A 17,524-nucleotide genomic window follows, 5' to 3' on the forward strand; every position below is an offset into this window, starting at 1 on the left:
ATCATATATACAGGGTATGATAAAGATTACATATAAGATATATATCATACATATATATATCTCATATATCACAACCCTTACCTGAATACACAGTTTGAAAAGGCTCCGCAAAGTCAGAAAGTGTGATTAAAAGAGAAAAGCATATAGGTATATGAAGAAAGCAGGGATGGAGAAATGACCGAGGGATGAGGTGTAATAAAGAGCGGTGCTAAAGTATTCCTTTGGCATTAACATATAGCCCACCGAGGACAACAGAAAGTCTTAAACATCACCTTTTCTTTTTCCTTACAGCTTGAGGAGGAGGCAGTAATTACTGACCCATGAAACTCCACTTGAGCCTTGGGCTTGCTGTCACGCCAAAGGGAAGAGGGGAGCCAGTCTCATACCGAGGGCTCTCCCGGCGGGCTGGGCAGCTCGGTGACCACACACAGCGCCGGTAACAGCACACGGTCACCGAACAGGGGTAACCCAGCGCGCTGCCGCCGGCTGCAGGCGGGCCGGGGGGCAGCCCGGTCCCGGTCCCGGCCAGCCGCGCTTCCCGCAGCCGCCGCCAGAGGATCCCGCCGCCGCGGCAGGCGGTGCCAGCGGCGGGGGAAAGAGGCGGAGCCGCCGCCTGCGGGGAAGCCGCCCCCGATCAAGAGGGGAGGGGGCTGGGGGTCCCTGCGGCGCAGTGTTGCCCAGAGCTCGGCTCCCGGCCGGGCAGGCGGCGCAGGACGCGGGCTCGCTCTCTCTTTTTGCAACTCGCTGCCGGTGCGTCTCTCCTCCGGGTACTTCTGCCGCGGTACCCAGGCGGTGGCAGAGGGGAAGGCAGCCCCTGCCGTCCCCCGGTCGCCCCCCGCCCCAAGCTGCTGCCGGCAGAGCAGAGCAGAGCCGAGCCGGCCGGGGCGGCAGCCACCGCCGCAGCACTCCCCAACGGTTTGCTCTGCCGGGCTAGGCTTTTATTTATTCCAATGGAGTGTGTGTGAACACATGCATTTGTCTCTATGTGGCCAGCGCGGGGGTGGCCGGCGACGGCGAAACCCCCTCTGTTCCAAACGCGCAGGCACTGCCAGCCGAGGCGTGGGTACCGCGACCGCGGAGCCCTGGGTGATGTTTCCATAAGCACCAGCCTTCAGAACACCTTCGGGTGCCTGACAGCGCTGGTGGCCGCAGCGAGCTGCCCTGCAGCGGTGCCGGCAGCAGCGCCGAGCCCAGCGCCGCCGGGACCCACCGGCACCGGCGGGAGCCCAACCCCCGTTGCTGCGGGGCGGCGGCCGCCCCAGCCCGCCCCGCAGCGCCGTGTTTCCGCAAACTTATCAGCGGCTCGGCGTGCTGCCTAACCGGGCAGCCCCCGAGCTCCTGCCGTCCCTTCCGTCGCCTTTGTCGTTTTCTCAAGGCAGCAGCGGTCGGTCTGGGGTCCACCTGCCCTTCTCTGCTGGCGACGGAAAGACGCACCGGTCTTGTAGCAAGTGATTATTAGCAATTCACAGTAACTGCAATTAGCCAAAGTCAACACGAAAGAACTGCTGTTGAAGCTAGTAGAGACGTTTAGGTTGAAAAAAAGAAAAAATCTAAAGTGCATGACTGGGAATTAATTGCCTGGCTCACGACGGATTTTCCCTAAGCTGTCTCCTTCCTTCAATAAAGAACTTCTGTAACAGAACTCTCTTCAGCTAGCTCTTCTAGGCATCATGTAGGAATTATTCTGAAAGCAAGATTGCATCTTCCAGCAGCATTTTTTTCTTTATTTTTTTTCAATGTAATCTCATAATTAAAAACAACTCCCCCAGAACTTGGAAATTATGTGTAAGGCAGGAGGAAGCAAAGATTTATGCTTCCGAGATTTCTGATCACTCGTTGCACCTCGAGCAGAGCTTTTTATTTCCAGATTACCATCATGTAAGTGAAATTCTGCATTTCCCATTCCGAAAGCAAAGAAGAACGTTCTTATTACCCTGATGCAAAGCTCCACACACCTGGAAAGAATTGATGTCGGTAAATATCACACCTATGCTGTTCTCAGTGGAGTAGCAAGACACATGATACCGAAACCCAGACTACTTTTGCCCTGAATACACTTGGCTGCTGTCACATTTCTGAGTTCTCACGGCAGAAATTCCTCGTTTATTGTAAAATTCCCAATATACACATAAATCCGTGTACATCGGTCTACCTCATCTCTCTTCTCGGTGTATATACATTTTACAGACGTATCTTACGCATATCTATGTGTATCCATGCTCTCGCACAGCGCATGCAAGCTTCTACATAGATCCAGCTAGATAAAGAGGCATATACAAACACGCTGCGTTGTGTATGTTTGTCTGTCTGTGGAAGACAGTTCTGTAGGTCCCTCTCTGTAGCCGCACCGATTGCATGGATCTGCGTCTATATGTACATCGGGATGCTCGTGGCTCCGGCCACTCCGAGACCAAAAGCAGCGCCGACCCCTCTCCCTCCGCCTGAAGGGAGCACCTCCGGCGCCCTGGGGGGCCCGCTCGGCAAGTGAGTGTGGGGTTCGGGGGTGGGGGCCACGCAAAAACAGCGGGGGGATGCTGCCGCCAGGCGCCGCAGGCCCCTCGGAGCCGCCTCCTCGGGGGCATCGGGCTAGTGATGGCGGGGAGAAATCCCCGCTGCCGGCTGGCTGCGGCTGGCGAGTTTGCGGCTCCCCCTCTCCCGTGTGCGTGCGTGTGTGTGTGTGTGTGCGGCCGCCGGGGCGGGGGGAGGGCTCGCTTCCCGGCTCCCCCCGTGCCGGCGGGGCGGGTACCTGTTGGGCAGGCAGCGGGGACGAGCCGCTCCCCGGTGCGGGGCGGCCCCGGCAGCGCTCCGGAGCCGCGCTGCGGGGCTGGCCGCCGGCCAGGCGCTCCGCGGGCGGGGGCGAGGTGCGCCCCTTCTCCCCCGCCCCAGCCCGCCCTCCGCCCGGCCCGGCCCACCCCGCCCCGCGGCTCCCGCGGCCCGGCGGGGCCCAGGCTCCGCCGCGCTGTGCACAGCCCGGGGGGCACGGCCAGCGCCAGCCGGGGGAGCGGGAGAGGCCGCGCCGCTGCTCCCGGCGACTGATTGCCAGGCAGGGGGAAGCGCTGCAGCTCGGTGCCCGCCGAACACCTGTCAGACCGTGGAGCCTGATTGATACCTGGCCCTGGCAGCCTCTCTGCTGGGGATTTCCCCCGCGTCCCACTTCTTCTTTTTTTTTTTTTTTTTTTCTTTCCCCTCCTCTCTCCTGCCCCCTCCCTTCCTGGAGCGGTGTGAAAGGGGGTATTTTCTTCAGGGTATAAAGCTGAGAATACAGAGGAAGAGAGGCTAAGAGCTTCACCTCATTGCCTCATTCTCCCTTTCATGTGAACATCCTGCAACATTTCCTTCATCCTGCCGCACCTCTCACCTGGCCAGCGCTGCCCAGATCATGTCCGCTAAGCTCCTGCCGGTTTTCTTCCTCCTCTCAGTGTTTCACGCCTGGTAAGTCTGCACCCCTTCGCCTCCCCCCACCCCCTCTCCTCGCACCGGGGCTTGCGGGCTGGAGTCCCGCTCGCCGGAGTTTGCGAGACACTCGGCGCCCGGGAAGGACAGCGGGTTCTTCCCCGCCTCCCCTGCGCCGTGCCGGGGCTTTATTCCCAAACGCGGCTTCCCCCACTCTGTCGCCAGGACCCGTCGGGCTCCTCGGACAGCTGAAGCCCCGCTGCCGGAGCGGCGGCCCCGCTGCTGTCCCTGCCGGCCCCGTGTGAAGCCGGAGGTGGCCCGCCAGGGCTCTGCCCCGAGCCGGCCTGGCAGAAAGTTTTCCCGCTCCGCGGCCGCCAGAGCCCGGCACCCGGCGGGACGGCGGCTGGCGCTGCCCGGGCTCCCCTCACACGTGGCGCGGAGCGGCCGGCAGCCCCGGCTTCCCTCCGCGCCCCACCGCCGGGGGCTGCGCCGATGGGGTCGGCCTAAGTAGGGAGAGGGCAGCCGCCGGGACCGGCGGGGGGTGCCGGGGGTGCCCCGCTGCCCGAGGCGGGGGGCCGGTGGCGGCTACCGTTGACCGCCTGGCCCTCGGCCCGGCAGACGTTAAGCGCCGCGGAGGGGGCCGGGAGGGCCGCGTGTGGCGGACCGGGCCGGTGGGCCGCTGGCCGCCGCCTCGGGGGCGGGAGGGGTCCTCCCGGCGGGGCTCCGACAACGGCGGGCGGTGAGGGGCCGGAGCGGGACAGCGGGCAGCGGCAGCCGTGACCGTTTGCGTTAGGCTCGCCTTTGGCTCCGCGCCTTGTCCAGGGTGCTAGGAAGGGCCCCCAGTACGTAACCCAGGCAAAGGGGTCACCTCAGCCCACCCCGTAGGATCTGCCACAAACTGGGGTGCAGGAGTGCTCAGAGGCCCGGCCCTTCCCTTCCCTTCCCAATTTATTGACCATGTTCTCCTTCTCGACAGCCTGCCCCACACCCGAGTGGCATCTCCCTCTCCCAGATCCCCACGGGAACTAGAGGCTGCTTCATGCCAGCCCTCAGGGCAAGTCCCGGACGCGTGTTGCATGAAATAAACCCTTTCCCCACATCCTCTCAGGGTTTTCCAGCCTTCCTCCTTTGCAGTTTGTGCACTGCCTCACAGGATCAAAACTAGTGACCCCTGAGGAATCTGGGGAAGGTGTACAGCCTTTCTTCCTCCCCAGTTTGAGAACGGCCTGCCGTCATCCTGAGCACGTTTCTGTGGATAGCAGGAATATGCTGGGCATTGGCAGTCACCAGTAAGGCTACAGGTGAAAACATAACCTCAAGTGCCTTCAAGGAGTTTTATGGTGCAGAGGCAAGCAAGGGAAATGAAATAACAAACCCTTAAGAAAACAAAACACCTTGAAAAATGCCTAGGGTATTAGTCTGATCCACTGTGAAACCTCTCCCAGCCCCAACCTTGATCTGGAAGGTAGGTAGGAATTTACATGGTTTGGAGGTACTTTCTAGGAACCAAGCTGCTAGAGTAAGGGGATTTAAAAGGTCTGCCAGTGCTTAGAGTCTTGTTAGTGACTGTTTTAAAAAAGCAGCTCCCTGAAATGGGAATCATGATCCTACCTGAACGCAGTTCTTATTTCCACGTGCAGTCTAAATGCCTCCAGTAAAGTTATGGTGTGTGCAGCAGAAAAAGACGTACGATTTGTGCTCCTTTCCTCTCGGCAGCTCGGCACCGCTGCAGCATTTCAGCTCTGAAATCTCAACCATGTGTGTTTGGAGAGGGTGCCTCCTTTGAGAATGGTTCAGTAATTGCTGTATTGAAACATAGGGCTTGTCATGAATCTGAGGGAGAACGCTACCCCACCCACACCCTGCACCCCCCTGCCAAGTTCTCTTAGGATTTTTTTAACGCTCAAGTTTTTAAAAAATACAACTCACTATCAGAGAAGGAATAGTCGTCTATTCAAAATTTCCCCTGATGTTTTCTCTACATTTGTAACTTGGTTATATGAGCTCTCTCTGTAGAAAATCCTCACGGGCTAGGTTTCAAAATAATTTTTATATAGAAAATGTACCTAGAACATGCACAGTTTATGAGGTCACATCAAGTGATACACGGCTAATCCTTAGGGGCATATTGGCTGTACAGCAGTTTCAATTAAAAGTTCCATTAAATGCTTGAATGGTGGTCTGTAAACAATGATGAGGGTTGATGATGCTCTGTGATTAAATTTTTATACTTTATTCATTTTTTTTCCCCTGTTACTATAGAGTGTCTATCAAGTCTTCTGGACATCTGAGACATTTTAAAAGACACTAGTGTCATTACGGAGACAAGGAGAGGGAGAGAGAGAAAGGAGGTTGCTCTGATGTGTGTAGCGCTCCCATGAATAAGCAAGGCTCGTGCCTCTGATTCTCCATTGCTTTGCACCTTGACCATTTGTGTAAAAAGGTTGCAAAATTATATCGTAGCAGAAGGGCAACTGCAGGTCGAAGCAACACATGGTTGCTGCTGTAGGGTCTACCACTGAGGTTATCTTTTCTCCTGATAACTTCATCTCATGTCATAGAGTTTCTCCAGTGAGAGACATCAAACAGATTTGGTTTCTAAGATACCAAAAGACACATCTTCAAATCAACATTTTACTGTTTGTGCACAAAAAACTGCACAAATGAAATTAGGCTTGAGTGAAAATAGCTCTAGCTGTGATTTCTGGGCAAACTTTAGTTTCACCACATTTGTATTAGCATGCTCTTAAAAATAAAAATAATCCACCTAAGAAGGAAAGAAGTTGCAACTCGGTGTAGTACTGCTTTTTTCAAAAACGCCATTAGAACTGCAGGGAAATTCAGATTAATTTATGCAGTGTATTTGTGTGCTTGTGATAATCCATCTTAAATTCAAGGAGCAAGTTCTTAATTCTAAGCCTTGTAATACATTAAACTCAGAAATTCAGGCACTGAGAATATAATAATTTATTAATAGGATAAAATGATCAGGAAGTATTAAAAGGTCTGAATTTTTAATACTCTTATTAGCCTTTGTGCAAGAGACGAATCAGTTGTCTGGTGTATTAATACTGCAGATGTTCGCTCTTTGTAAAACTATATTGTAAACTAACTAGTCAGGATAGGTTGGTTAAAATATGGGCTATAAAATACTACTCTGATGGTTGTATTAACTCCCAGAGTGTAATTTTTTGAGATACTGGTAGAAGACAATTTCTAAACAATTCTGAATCATGGACCCATCCACAGATACTCAAAAACTGTTAATGGGAACATCCTGTTGCAAAAACAGCCTAAGGCTAGGTAGATGCAAAGCCAAGAAAGATATCTAAAACTTCTTCAGATGAGTGTTGAGATTTACCCTGAATGTAAATTCAGATTTTAGTTATGTAATGTAACATCTATTTGTTTGATTTGTTATTGCAGTTCTAGAAAGGTTGAAGAGGATGAATATGAAGATGGAACAACTAACCAAAAATGGGTTTTAGCTCCAAAAACACAAGACACAGATGTGACTCTCATACTAAACAAGCTGTTGAGAGAATATGACAAAAAGCTACGGCCAGATATTGGAAGTAAGTACTCCTTTCTGCACAAGTGAGGAGAAACATCTATGGGTAGGAAAGACATCATGTTATATTTTGGTTAGTGTGCACAAATGTCTGGGAAAGTGGAGCTTAAGTTTTTTTGGCTCAAGTTCATTTCCAAGTCAATATTTACAAAATGCTAATTCTTATGGGGAGATGAGGTGGTAATTTAAGGTGCTAAACATTGGTTAGCTTGTACAGAGTTTGTGTAGACATATGGCAGGACTAGCTCTGAAGTATTCACCAGGCTTTTGGTATAGTTAGTAACATACTTACCTCTTTTGTCATCCAATCCACGCATATGAAAAACTCATACTATGAGAAGCGATTAAAAAACCCCAACGTACTAAAAACAAAAGTAGGACACAGCAAGAGAAGAATGTGCATCTACTCTCTTCAAAATATGATCACAAAAGTTATGTTCCTTGGTGCCAAGAAGAAGGCACTAGGGTTTGCTTGTGTAGGATTTGCCTGTGTATAGGGCAACTCTAAGAGATTTTCTTCCCCAAACCAGCAGACATCTTATGTCCAAAAGAAATCTGATAGAATGGAAGTGTCTTGTGGGAAATACTACTACATATAGGTATGACATTTAGGTAAGACCCAGTAGATACCTGCATATAACCATTTTGAGCTATTTTCCTTTCTTTTTTTTTGAATTTGTGTAATGAGGTTGTGTTTACTGTCTCTGGTTGTGCCCTGTTTACCTTGTTTGCATTCTTAGATCAGAGTGGCTATAGCAAAACAGCTACTCAGTTTGTTCACAGCACCTTTGTAAGACAGAAATCACGATTTGTCATTTATTTGCTGCACCTTGCATATACTTCAGAATGAACTGGGAATGGGGAATGCTCAAAACATCCACCTAATATAATTTACTTTTCCTAAACTTTTGCAGATATTAAAGGGAGAATTCCTACTACTGATTATAAGTGAAACTAGCGTTTACTGATGGCACATGTATTGATATACTTCCTATGTGATCCCTTTGGGTCATTTTAGAGGGAAGTAAGAGCCATCTGTATGCATTTACCATTACAATTATTAGTGTGTCTCACAGCTATACATTAACGACAGTTCCAGGAAAAAAAAACAGCACCCATGCTGTGGTATGAAAGAAAGTTTTGGATGTTCGTGTTTTTCATAGCTATTACTTTGATTTTCCATATTATTTACAAAGATTGTATTTGATAGATGTGTCTGTTTTTAACACAGAGTGACATTTATCTGTCTCTTAGTTTGTCACATCATATTTAGCTGATCTTTAATATCTGGTGGAGAAGTGCTTTAATGTACTTCTCCACCCATATCAACATTCTCAAACAAATTTTTTATTTTACTTTGTACACTGTGTCCTCAGGTCACTGACTTAAGGCAGAGTAAATTATGTTATGCCTATGAGGGGCAAAATAATCATTCAAAGCCCCCATGTCAGTTGCCATAAATTCAGTAGAGGTCAGACATATATTACAGCAGTGGAAAATCATTGTTACCAAAATAATTCCTTTTGTGTCTCCACAGACTTTTCTAAATCCTGTTTTAGAGAAAGGAGTTAAATTACACAGCACCTCCATATATCATACCAAACAGAGATTTTACAGTTCTCAACTATGTCTATCTATTTCTATCAAGCATCTCAGTCCTAAGCCATTTTTCTCCTTGATAGGAATCTGGCTATTTCAGAACTTGAGCTGAGTGTTGTTCAGACACCAGAGAAGTTAGTTCACCTCTGCTTCCTTCCCTGGTCCCTCTTCCCTCCTCTCCTACCTTTGATGCAGATAAATAACATTGCCCTTTTGAAGCTGAGGAGCTGCTGCATTTGTCAAGGAGAACATGAAGGGAATGTTAGAGAATCAGGCATTATATCTAATTTTTCTGAACTGCTGGCTGTTGTGTTGCACACAAGCACATCTCCCTTTCCATCTGGGAGAAGGTTATCCTCCAAACTAGATGGTTGACTTGTCCTGGCAACTGAACTGTGTTTTTGCCCTGAAGGTCTCAGTATTAATAATACAAATCAATTAAAGCATAATATATATCAGTTAAAGGACTAGGGGAAAAAGTAGTGGATGAGGTAACATAGAGCATACAGTAAAAGAATGCACGTTTTGGAATTTACAGAACGCATGGAATGAACCAGTGGAGGAAGAGAGAAGTAACTCTCAGAATCAAGCAGAAGTGCAGCCAATAAAAGATGATGAGGGTTAATCCAGGACTAACATGCAGTCAGATGTTCATTAGGTTCTTTACATTTGTGCAGTGCTGGCTGTAAGCAAATTGGCTGTCCCACAGGACAGGGGATACTCACTATTTCATGCCACATTACTTTTCACTCAGTTTTCCAATGCTTTATTACAAGGCCACTATTTCTAACAGTGGATAACTTAAGCAATGCTCCTGAAGAAATGGTCTTTCTGCATGCAGTCAGAAAAGCCTAGGAAAATACTGACTACTTTGCAGTCTCAAAGGTTAGGATTGCAGTTTTTAGATTACTTGGGAACAGACTTTTGCAAGCCAGAGGCCATGGGGTAGAGGAGAAGACTGTGGCAGATAGAAGGTGTGGAAGTGCATGCTAGCTCCAGCTGTGATTTTTCTGTGGTCTTTCATCCCTCCCCAGGCAGTTGACGTTTTGCCTAGCTCAGGTATGTCCAGGTACTACCTGGCACTGTACAGGCATATTCTGAGTGTCCACTTGCCATACTACGGGCACTGAGTTCTTCAGTACTCACATCGCCTCTGGGTGAGGAGTATAGCCATCAGTGAATGAACTCCTGTGAACAGACACTCAGCTACAGTCCCTCCTCCCCTGCCCATCTCACCCTAAACCACTGCAAAAAGCATGTAGGTCAGTGCTAAGATGTAAGGTCAGGATTTGCTCTTTCCTTTCTTTTTTCCTTATGCTGGCCTATACTTTGCTTAGGCTTTCATGTAAATGGCTGTCTGTTAAATCACGTGCTTAGTCTACACTCAGCAGTATAGGCACCACCTGCAAGGTTCCAATCCAGGATTATCAAAGAGTGGATCAAACCACCTAAGTATTAGGCAAAATAGTTACTCTGTGAAGGCTATCAGCAATGTGACACCTTAACAGGACCTGTCTAGCTAAAAGGGGCCTTTGGTCTTTGGAAAGAAAGCAGTGTTCTACCAGTAGGGGAATGTCTGACTGCATTCCCTGTGGCCACACAGTTGGCAGAGTTCTTGTCTCCATAAATATCACAGCTTGTGAGGGTTTTCATTTTAACAGTGGCATCTGGCAGTTTTCCATTATACCACAGAACATACATGCCTTGTGGAATTGGGAGGGGCGGGGGGAGGCAAAAAAAAGGAAAGAAAGAAAGAACAGAAAGCACCTCACACTGAACAGCTTATATGGGTATACTGATTTAGATCAAAAATAAGTGTTTTACAGAGAGAAAGCATCTTTGCCAACTATTTTTTGCCAGCTACAATAATAGGGCTGAGAATTAGGTTTGTTGCATGGTATAAATAACTAGTCCCAGAGAACTAGTAAACCTGTTCTGAACTATGAAGGTCTTAAAATCTCTTCCATAGACAGGTACTCAGGAGTTTGTTTCAAAGTCCTTTGAAGTGAAGACCTGTTCAATGGATATGCAACATTTTCTATGTGCAGTGAAATTTACTACCCTGCAAGAGTGATATTTTTTTTTTTCTCTCCGTGTCATACTGGTTTCAGTCCTGATGTTTCATAAGACTAAGTTCTGGCCCTGAAATTTTACTTCCTCTTTATTAATAAAATGCGAACAGAAATAATAGGTAAATCAACAGTGTAGAATGATGATAATTACAGCTAGAAAAATCTCAGCCTTATTTAGGTTATGTTAATAAACCAGGTTTTTGCCATTGCTTTGCTTTTGATTAATTGATTTAAAATTTAAGTTCCAATTTTAAAAAAACCCTATAAAATTAATGAAGCAAACCACAGGTATATTCAACAACATATGACAAAACATATTTCCTTCAAAGGCATTTTACTTTTGTGAAACCCTCCCTCTCACCTTCCTTGATGGACAGCTTAGTCCACAATGAAGTCCTGGAAAATAAATCCTACCTTTATAACCCCACATTGTTTTGTGCTTATTTTCATATGGAGTGTAGGTTGCCTTAAATGAAAGTTTGTAAGTGTCTTCTTTCAAAGTGAAAGTTTTGCCAAACACATTCCCTGAGTGAGCTTTACATGTGGAAGATAATAAGCAATCTTTTTTCTTTCATTGTAAAAGTCACCTTACCCATCAAAAAGGTCAGTATGTGAGAGGTTTCTGAAACGTGCTATTAGTAGTGGGAGGGAAAAAATCTCATCCTAGACCAGGCTTAGCTGCAGTACTCATTTGGAGCATGAAAAGCAGTAAATCTTAAGAGCTGCCTTTCAGTAGGTAGCTGGTTTGCTTACCTCAAAGGAAAGATCTTTTTTTCCTCTTGTACATTAAGAACCAATAACTAATGTGGGCCAAAATTTCAGTGCCAACAAGGCAATAGTAATGTCAAGATTAGTTTATGAGCTAAGCTAGACTCCAAGCTTTCCTCTTTATCTCAACCTGCTAATGAGAAAGAAAACATTTTATTTCACCAGTAATTTTTAGAGGACAAAACTCTTCCTTGAGCATCTCTAACAATCAGTCTGTTATCTCAGCATTCTAATTTCACTGTAAAGGACATTCTAAAATACACATCCTGCAGTCTGACCAGGTGCTGTCCAGTCTTCTTGTGAGTACATGCTCTTTTCTCCAGCTAAAATACTTTTCCCAGAACACAGCAGGATTAGAACAAGGAGTTACACACACTTATTGGGTACAAACAGGCAACTGCTGTCCACTACCTTTCCCCATCGTGTTCCTAATGTGAAAAAGTGGTGCTAGGAAAGCCATCAATTTCTGTTTTAGCATTTTTAAAAATGCCTTAAAAATCATAGAAAAAAAAACCCAAAGTTTTTTCCTTGCATTTCAGACTGTACCAATGATCTTTGCAGTTATTTATAATCTGTCAGACAGTTTAATACTTTCAGTTAATTTCTATTTCAGAGGCTGGAGCTAAAAGCCAACTAGAAGCAACTACACTAGTGTACTCAAACTACCTAGGGAAATTGAATGTGGAGTATGATCATAAATATTAGAATATTAGAAAATAAAGCTAAAATAACATAAAAACCCAAATCAAGGAATAGAAAGTTACAAGGTACAACTTGCTGTGACTCAGACTTACTTAGCTGACAGCAAGTTTTTAAGCTGATAGTTCTTGTAATTGTCAGCCAGAACAGAAAAGGCCGAATTCCATATTTAATATAATAGAATTTTTGTACTAATGTGGTAGTTTATTGTGGTCATCTATTTTTCCTATACTTTCTAGCACCTAGTTTCTAAGCTGCCTACCTTCTTAATTAAAAAAAAAAGTCAAGCTGACATCAAATCAGACTTGAGGAAAGAGCATTATGGGAGAGACTGAACAAGCATGAATAATACTGCTTTTACTGATATTCACTGAAAGGACAGAAAAGAGTAGTAAGATAATATGTATTGCAAGTTTGCATGTTCTGTTTCTCAGATGTGTCATTATATTAGGAAGGCTCTGAATTGCACTTTTACCACTAATGCCTTCTTTTCCCTCCTTGTTTGATTATCCTGCGGTAACTCTTGGATTCCTCTTGGATCCTCTAAATTTATTTGATTCTTACAGTCTCTAGTTGCCCCTTGTATTTATTGTGTTTTTATAAGCCCAAATAAATTCTCTTTGAAATATTTAAGTGTATATGCTTATATGTGTATATATGTGCACAGACAGACAGATATACACCCCCTAATTTGATGCCTGCCTATATATCTTCTGACTCCACCAGTTCTAGCTGTCTTAAGAGTCAAGCTGGTTTTCCTTGCTCCCCAAGTACCTTTATAACCATTAGCTAAATGTCTGAATATGAGAGCAGTCTCACTAACAGCTGTGTACCTTGAGTAGGTTTGTGCAAGCGTAGCTGGTAGAAATAAGTGGGCTTGTTTCTGTTGGCAAACAGAAGACTAAGTTCTATCTGACACGCTTTACTGTGCTGGCTTGGTAGCGTTTAACAGCATTTCTCTTTTTAAGCAGCTTAAAGTTCTCTCCGTAACTCATTTACATGGTTTCTCAGTGTATGCAAGGAGCAGGTCTGTTGGGTGAGTGGGCACAACTTTTCTTCAGTTGCTTTTTAAAGATGTGCATTTTCAAGCACAATCCTAATGAAAACCTTGTGTTCTGAAGCCGTATCACAACCTTTCTTCTGTCTGACCTGCCCTCCTAGCACACCACACAGAAACTAACCCTGAAGCGCACCACAGGCTATCACCACTGTGACCATCAGGTTGTTTTTGCTAGCTGCTGATTGCCACACCTGATACTCTTTAAATTACTCCAGCAAGGTTTCCCCATATGTGTGACAGAGATTTACTTATTGCTTCACAGATCAAAATATTTCCCAGATCGTAGTGCAGAGAAAGATGTAAACTGTCATGCAAGGTCAAATTACTACTCACTGCTGTAAGCCTTTTCTTTGTGCTAGCCTACAAGAGACAGGGTCAGGCACCTTAAACAGGAAGTAGTGAGAGAGGCGGTTGTCACTTAGGGGTTGATTAGGGACAGTTGTACCTGGTGAGCTAACCAGTGTGTAAAGGTAGTACACAATGGGAAGGGGAGAGGGAGTAAATTCTGTTCGTATTATGGCAGCACTCAGGAGAGGAAAGCCATAGCTCTGGATCCACCTTCTGTAGTATTGGGTGCTGCAGAAGATTGTGGAGATTAGTCTAATTTAGGGGTAATAATATGGAAGAAGAAACTTCAGTAACCCATTGGTGAGGATGTGGAGTGCTGTGGCTGAGACTCAGCTAGGAAACAGGGCTGGATATGGTGAAAGCTCATGAGCTGAAAAAGCTCCCAAGAAAAAAATTGGAAATGTTTTAATTTCTTACTGATACTTGCCTTTCTTTTTTTTGGGGCAAAAGTGGATTGTCTTTATTTCAGAAAACTTTTGTTCTGATTCAGCCAGCAGACTGGAAATCCACTCACTCTCTATTTCCATGAGTAAGACAGTAAAGATGAAGACTAATTTAGTGCCAGTCATCTCCCATGCATTATGTATTAACATACCTATGCGAGGAGAGGAATATTCCTGAGGAAAGGGTTGCTATTCAATGCAAATAAGAACAATCTGTGTTCTAGGTGGGAGGGCAGAAGGGATTTCTTGATTGTCTGCGGGAGTTCTAATTCTCTAGCACCTTCAGTCATCAATGCTTTCTTCTTCAGACTTTGCCATGAACATTTCTAGAATGTTAATAGCAAGGCTCATAAGTGAGGAGTAAACTACTCTATCACCACTTCAAAGTCCCCATTTTAGATTTTGAAAACTGCGATCCATGTCTGAGATTTAGAACATGACATAAATAAATTGGTTGCACCTAATCCTTATCTGGTGCTGGTGTAGTGAATCAAACATAGGCTCTTTCAAAATCGAGCATGGGAACATTTCTCATTAGGATAGGCTATTGGCAGTGAGTTTTTTCATGCCTATGTTCTACTTTTCTAATTGCTTAACCATGGAGCTGAGTAAAAGAGAATATCTGACTTTGGTTTCTGACCTGGTTCGGTTCACAGCTTCTGAACTATCAGGGGAAACCCCTACGTTTTATTCATCCTTCTCTCAGGTAAAACTCTTAATGTGTCATACTAAAAGAATATGTAGAAAAAAATACTCCAATGCAGTAACACTGAAGCCCTCAAATTTATATTTTCTGTATAAAAAAAAAAAAAAAAAGAATGTGGTTCCATTTTTTTCTATTATTTAAAAGGTTTCTTTTTTCTTTTTTGTTTCAATTTTCTTAGAACAACTAATTTAAATCAAATTCTGGAAAGCAATGCTTTAATTCGAAGCTTACAGTACCTTAATATATAGAGATATTCCAGTACTCAAACACTTTGTTTTTCTGAAACTAGTCTCACAATTTAACCCAAGTATTACAGTTCTTTGCAGATGAAACTGCTCTTTTGTGTCATTTGTAATGAGCTGCTTGTATCTTTGCAATACTTACGTCTTGCACGTTGTCTGTTGAGCTGACAAAGATGTAATGGTTTTGTGTTGGAGAGGCATTTTACTTGAGTGTAACAGCAAGGCCCCTTACATTACAACCTTCTCTTTCTCAGTATAAATAATTCATTTACAGAGACAACTCTTCTTTTAGAGTTTTATTTCCTGACAGTGATTACTTGCTGAAATGGCTTGATACAAACTCAGACTGAATATTTTTCTTGAATGGCATTGTAGGTAGGAAAGTTAGGTTGACAGTAAATGTTTGCCAAACTCTTCATCTAAACTGTCAGACCCAAAACTATATGTAGCAGCTGCTAGTTCTTATTTTCTCTTTTCTGTAACTTCATCCAAGAAATCTGAGAGGAGACTGGGAGTACAGCATACAGACTTTCAGGAGGCCACTGATTGAAAGTTAGGTGAGAGTCAGGAAAAGTCTGAGGTATTAATTATACAAGAAAATCCTTTTCTTCTCTATCCTTCCTTCTGCAATTACCTAGACTATGCTCGGTCCTCCAAGTATACAATTATATTTAGAAGCCTTTTTTTTAAATTAAAGAGGGTTCTGAAGGGAGTGTTTGTAAAGTGCTGCAGTTGCCATTTTGAGGTTGTGGCACAAACTAGTAAATTACTTTGTCATCTTAAACAAGGAAAACCTTCGGCACATATTATTTTAAAATACCATTGCTCTTTTTTGCAATTGTGTGGTTTTCTTGTGACTGCTATTATTTATCCAGACCTTAGTTGCTAGCTTGCTAGACTTCACAGGAACAAATTCTATTATTGTTCAGTCTTATGATATCACATAGGAACTCCCCCCTCCTATGAATGACTAAAACAAAAATGGAAACTTTAGGGATTGATTGTAAAACCAGCCTAGCCATTAAGATCTACAGTTTTCATTCCAAAACAATGTAATACTGGAAAGATTACAGCTTGTGCATTAGGGAAAGGTAAATTAAAGATAAAAGTGCTAAAAGTTGATTGATGATGATGGCGGGATATGAAGAATAACAGTGATTTGTAGTTAATTGAGGAAGTCTATTTATGCACACTTTATCATTCACACTCCTGGACAGAATAGCAACAAAACCTAGCATGTGAGTAAAACACCCTGTTCAGAAGACAGTGTTCACATCCTGGTTTTACAGTCATCCAAACTTTCTTTCAATTTTGTGCCCAATTTTTGATTATACTTTTGATTTTCATTTTCATTCCTGTTTGGCTAGTTTGATCCTAAAACATATGCATGGCAGTTCTGTCAGGGTTTTTTTGCCTGTAGCAAGTGGATGTCTTTGACCTTTTATCTGTTGTTCAAGCCCATTCTCTTCTATGCAGAAGAAATGAGTCTTTTTGTATTTTCCTCACTGATACCTTCACAGAATCATAGAATCATTTAGGTTGGAAAAGACTTAAAATTGAGTCCAACTGTAAACCTAACACTGCTAAGTCCACCACTAAACCATGTCCCTAAGTGCCACATCTACACATCTTTAAAATACCTCCAGGGATGGTGACTCAGCCACTTCCTGTTACTCTATCTTTCTTCAAATGTGCTCATTTGTTGTAAAATTTAAAAGTTTTAGCTGACCACTATTATGTCTGAGAAGTGAATCGTTAGCATAGCAGTTTATTTTACAGGAACAAACAAGTAATTAGATGTTGCCTATAGGGTCATGTAGGAAAATATTAATATTCATCATCACTAACACAAAGTAAACATTAACGGTATGATCACTAATACTATGGTTACCGATAACTGTGTAATGATTTATTACAGATTTATCCCAATTTAAAAACAGCAATTTATGTGCTAATGAGATAATGTAAAATATCATTATAGAGTAATTTCAAAAAATATCTCATTACTGTAGAACCAATCTTGTTAGTCTTTTGCATTCGGAAGTCTTGTGGAAACTTAGGCAGGGTTGAAGTGACTGTGTATTTCTGGAACAGATTTCATATTGTGTTTGATATGTGGTTGCGTGCCTTTTAAAAGTCTAGTGCTAATCGCTTTGCTTATATAAACATGTGTATATTGATCCATAACATTTTTACCACCTCAGTTTCGAGTAAAACCAGAATAATTTAGACCTGGGAGTTGTGCTTGAAATATGTAAGAAAGGCTAACTGTCAACAAAAAATAATTTAATTTCTATTTTAAAATTTATGAGAGCTCAGCAGCTAGTTCTACTCATGAGTTTAAATGAGCTTCCAATAAAAATATTTCTAAATATTAAGCTTTAAAAAATAATTCTAAATATTTATTATTTGTGCAAGAACATAAATGTGATTTGGACAGACTTGAAATGTGGAGGAAGCTTTCTGTAGGAAGCAAACAAAGTAGTTTCATTCATGAAATAGGCATCAATTCTGAATAGTGGGGTTCTATAAAAAATTAAGAGACATTTTAAAAGGACAGGATAATTTAAAATAGTAAAGAAACATAACAAAATGTCAGGAACTCATTGCAGATTTTTTTCCC

At 44.0% G+C, this 17,524-nt stretch overlaps 1 protein-coding gene across 1 annotated transcript in view; it reads left to right on the forward strand.

Moving 5' to 3' along the window:
- Nucleotides 1-2,760: 2,760 nt before the first annotated feature.
- Nucleotides 2,761-17,524, forward strand: part of LOC121083604 (gamma-aminobutyric acid receptor subunit gamma-3-like) — a 175,269-nt gene continuing 160,505 nt past the window's right edge. The window contains exons 1-2 of the mRNA XM_040584171.1: nt 2,761-3,432; nt 6,820-6,968. Of these exons, the coding sequence (XP_040440105.1) occupies nt 3,380-3,432; nt 6,820-6,968 (202 nt within the window). The 5' untranslated portion in view covers nt 2,761-3,379. The remainder of the gene's footprint in view (nt 3,433-6,819; nt 6,969-17,524) is intronic.

Source organism: Falco naumanni, chromosome 2 (assembly GCF_017639655.2).
Source record: "Falco naumanni isolate bFalNau1 chromosome 2, bFalNau1.pat, whole genome shotgun sequence".
Taxonomy (NCBI): domain Eukaryota; kingdom Metazoa; phylum Chordata; class Aves; order Falconiformes; family Falconidae; genus Falco; species Falco naumanni.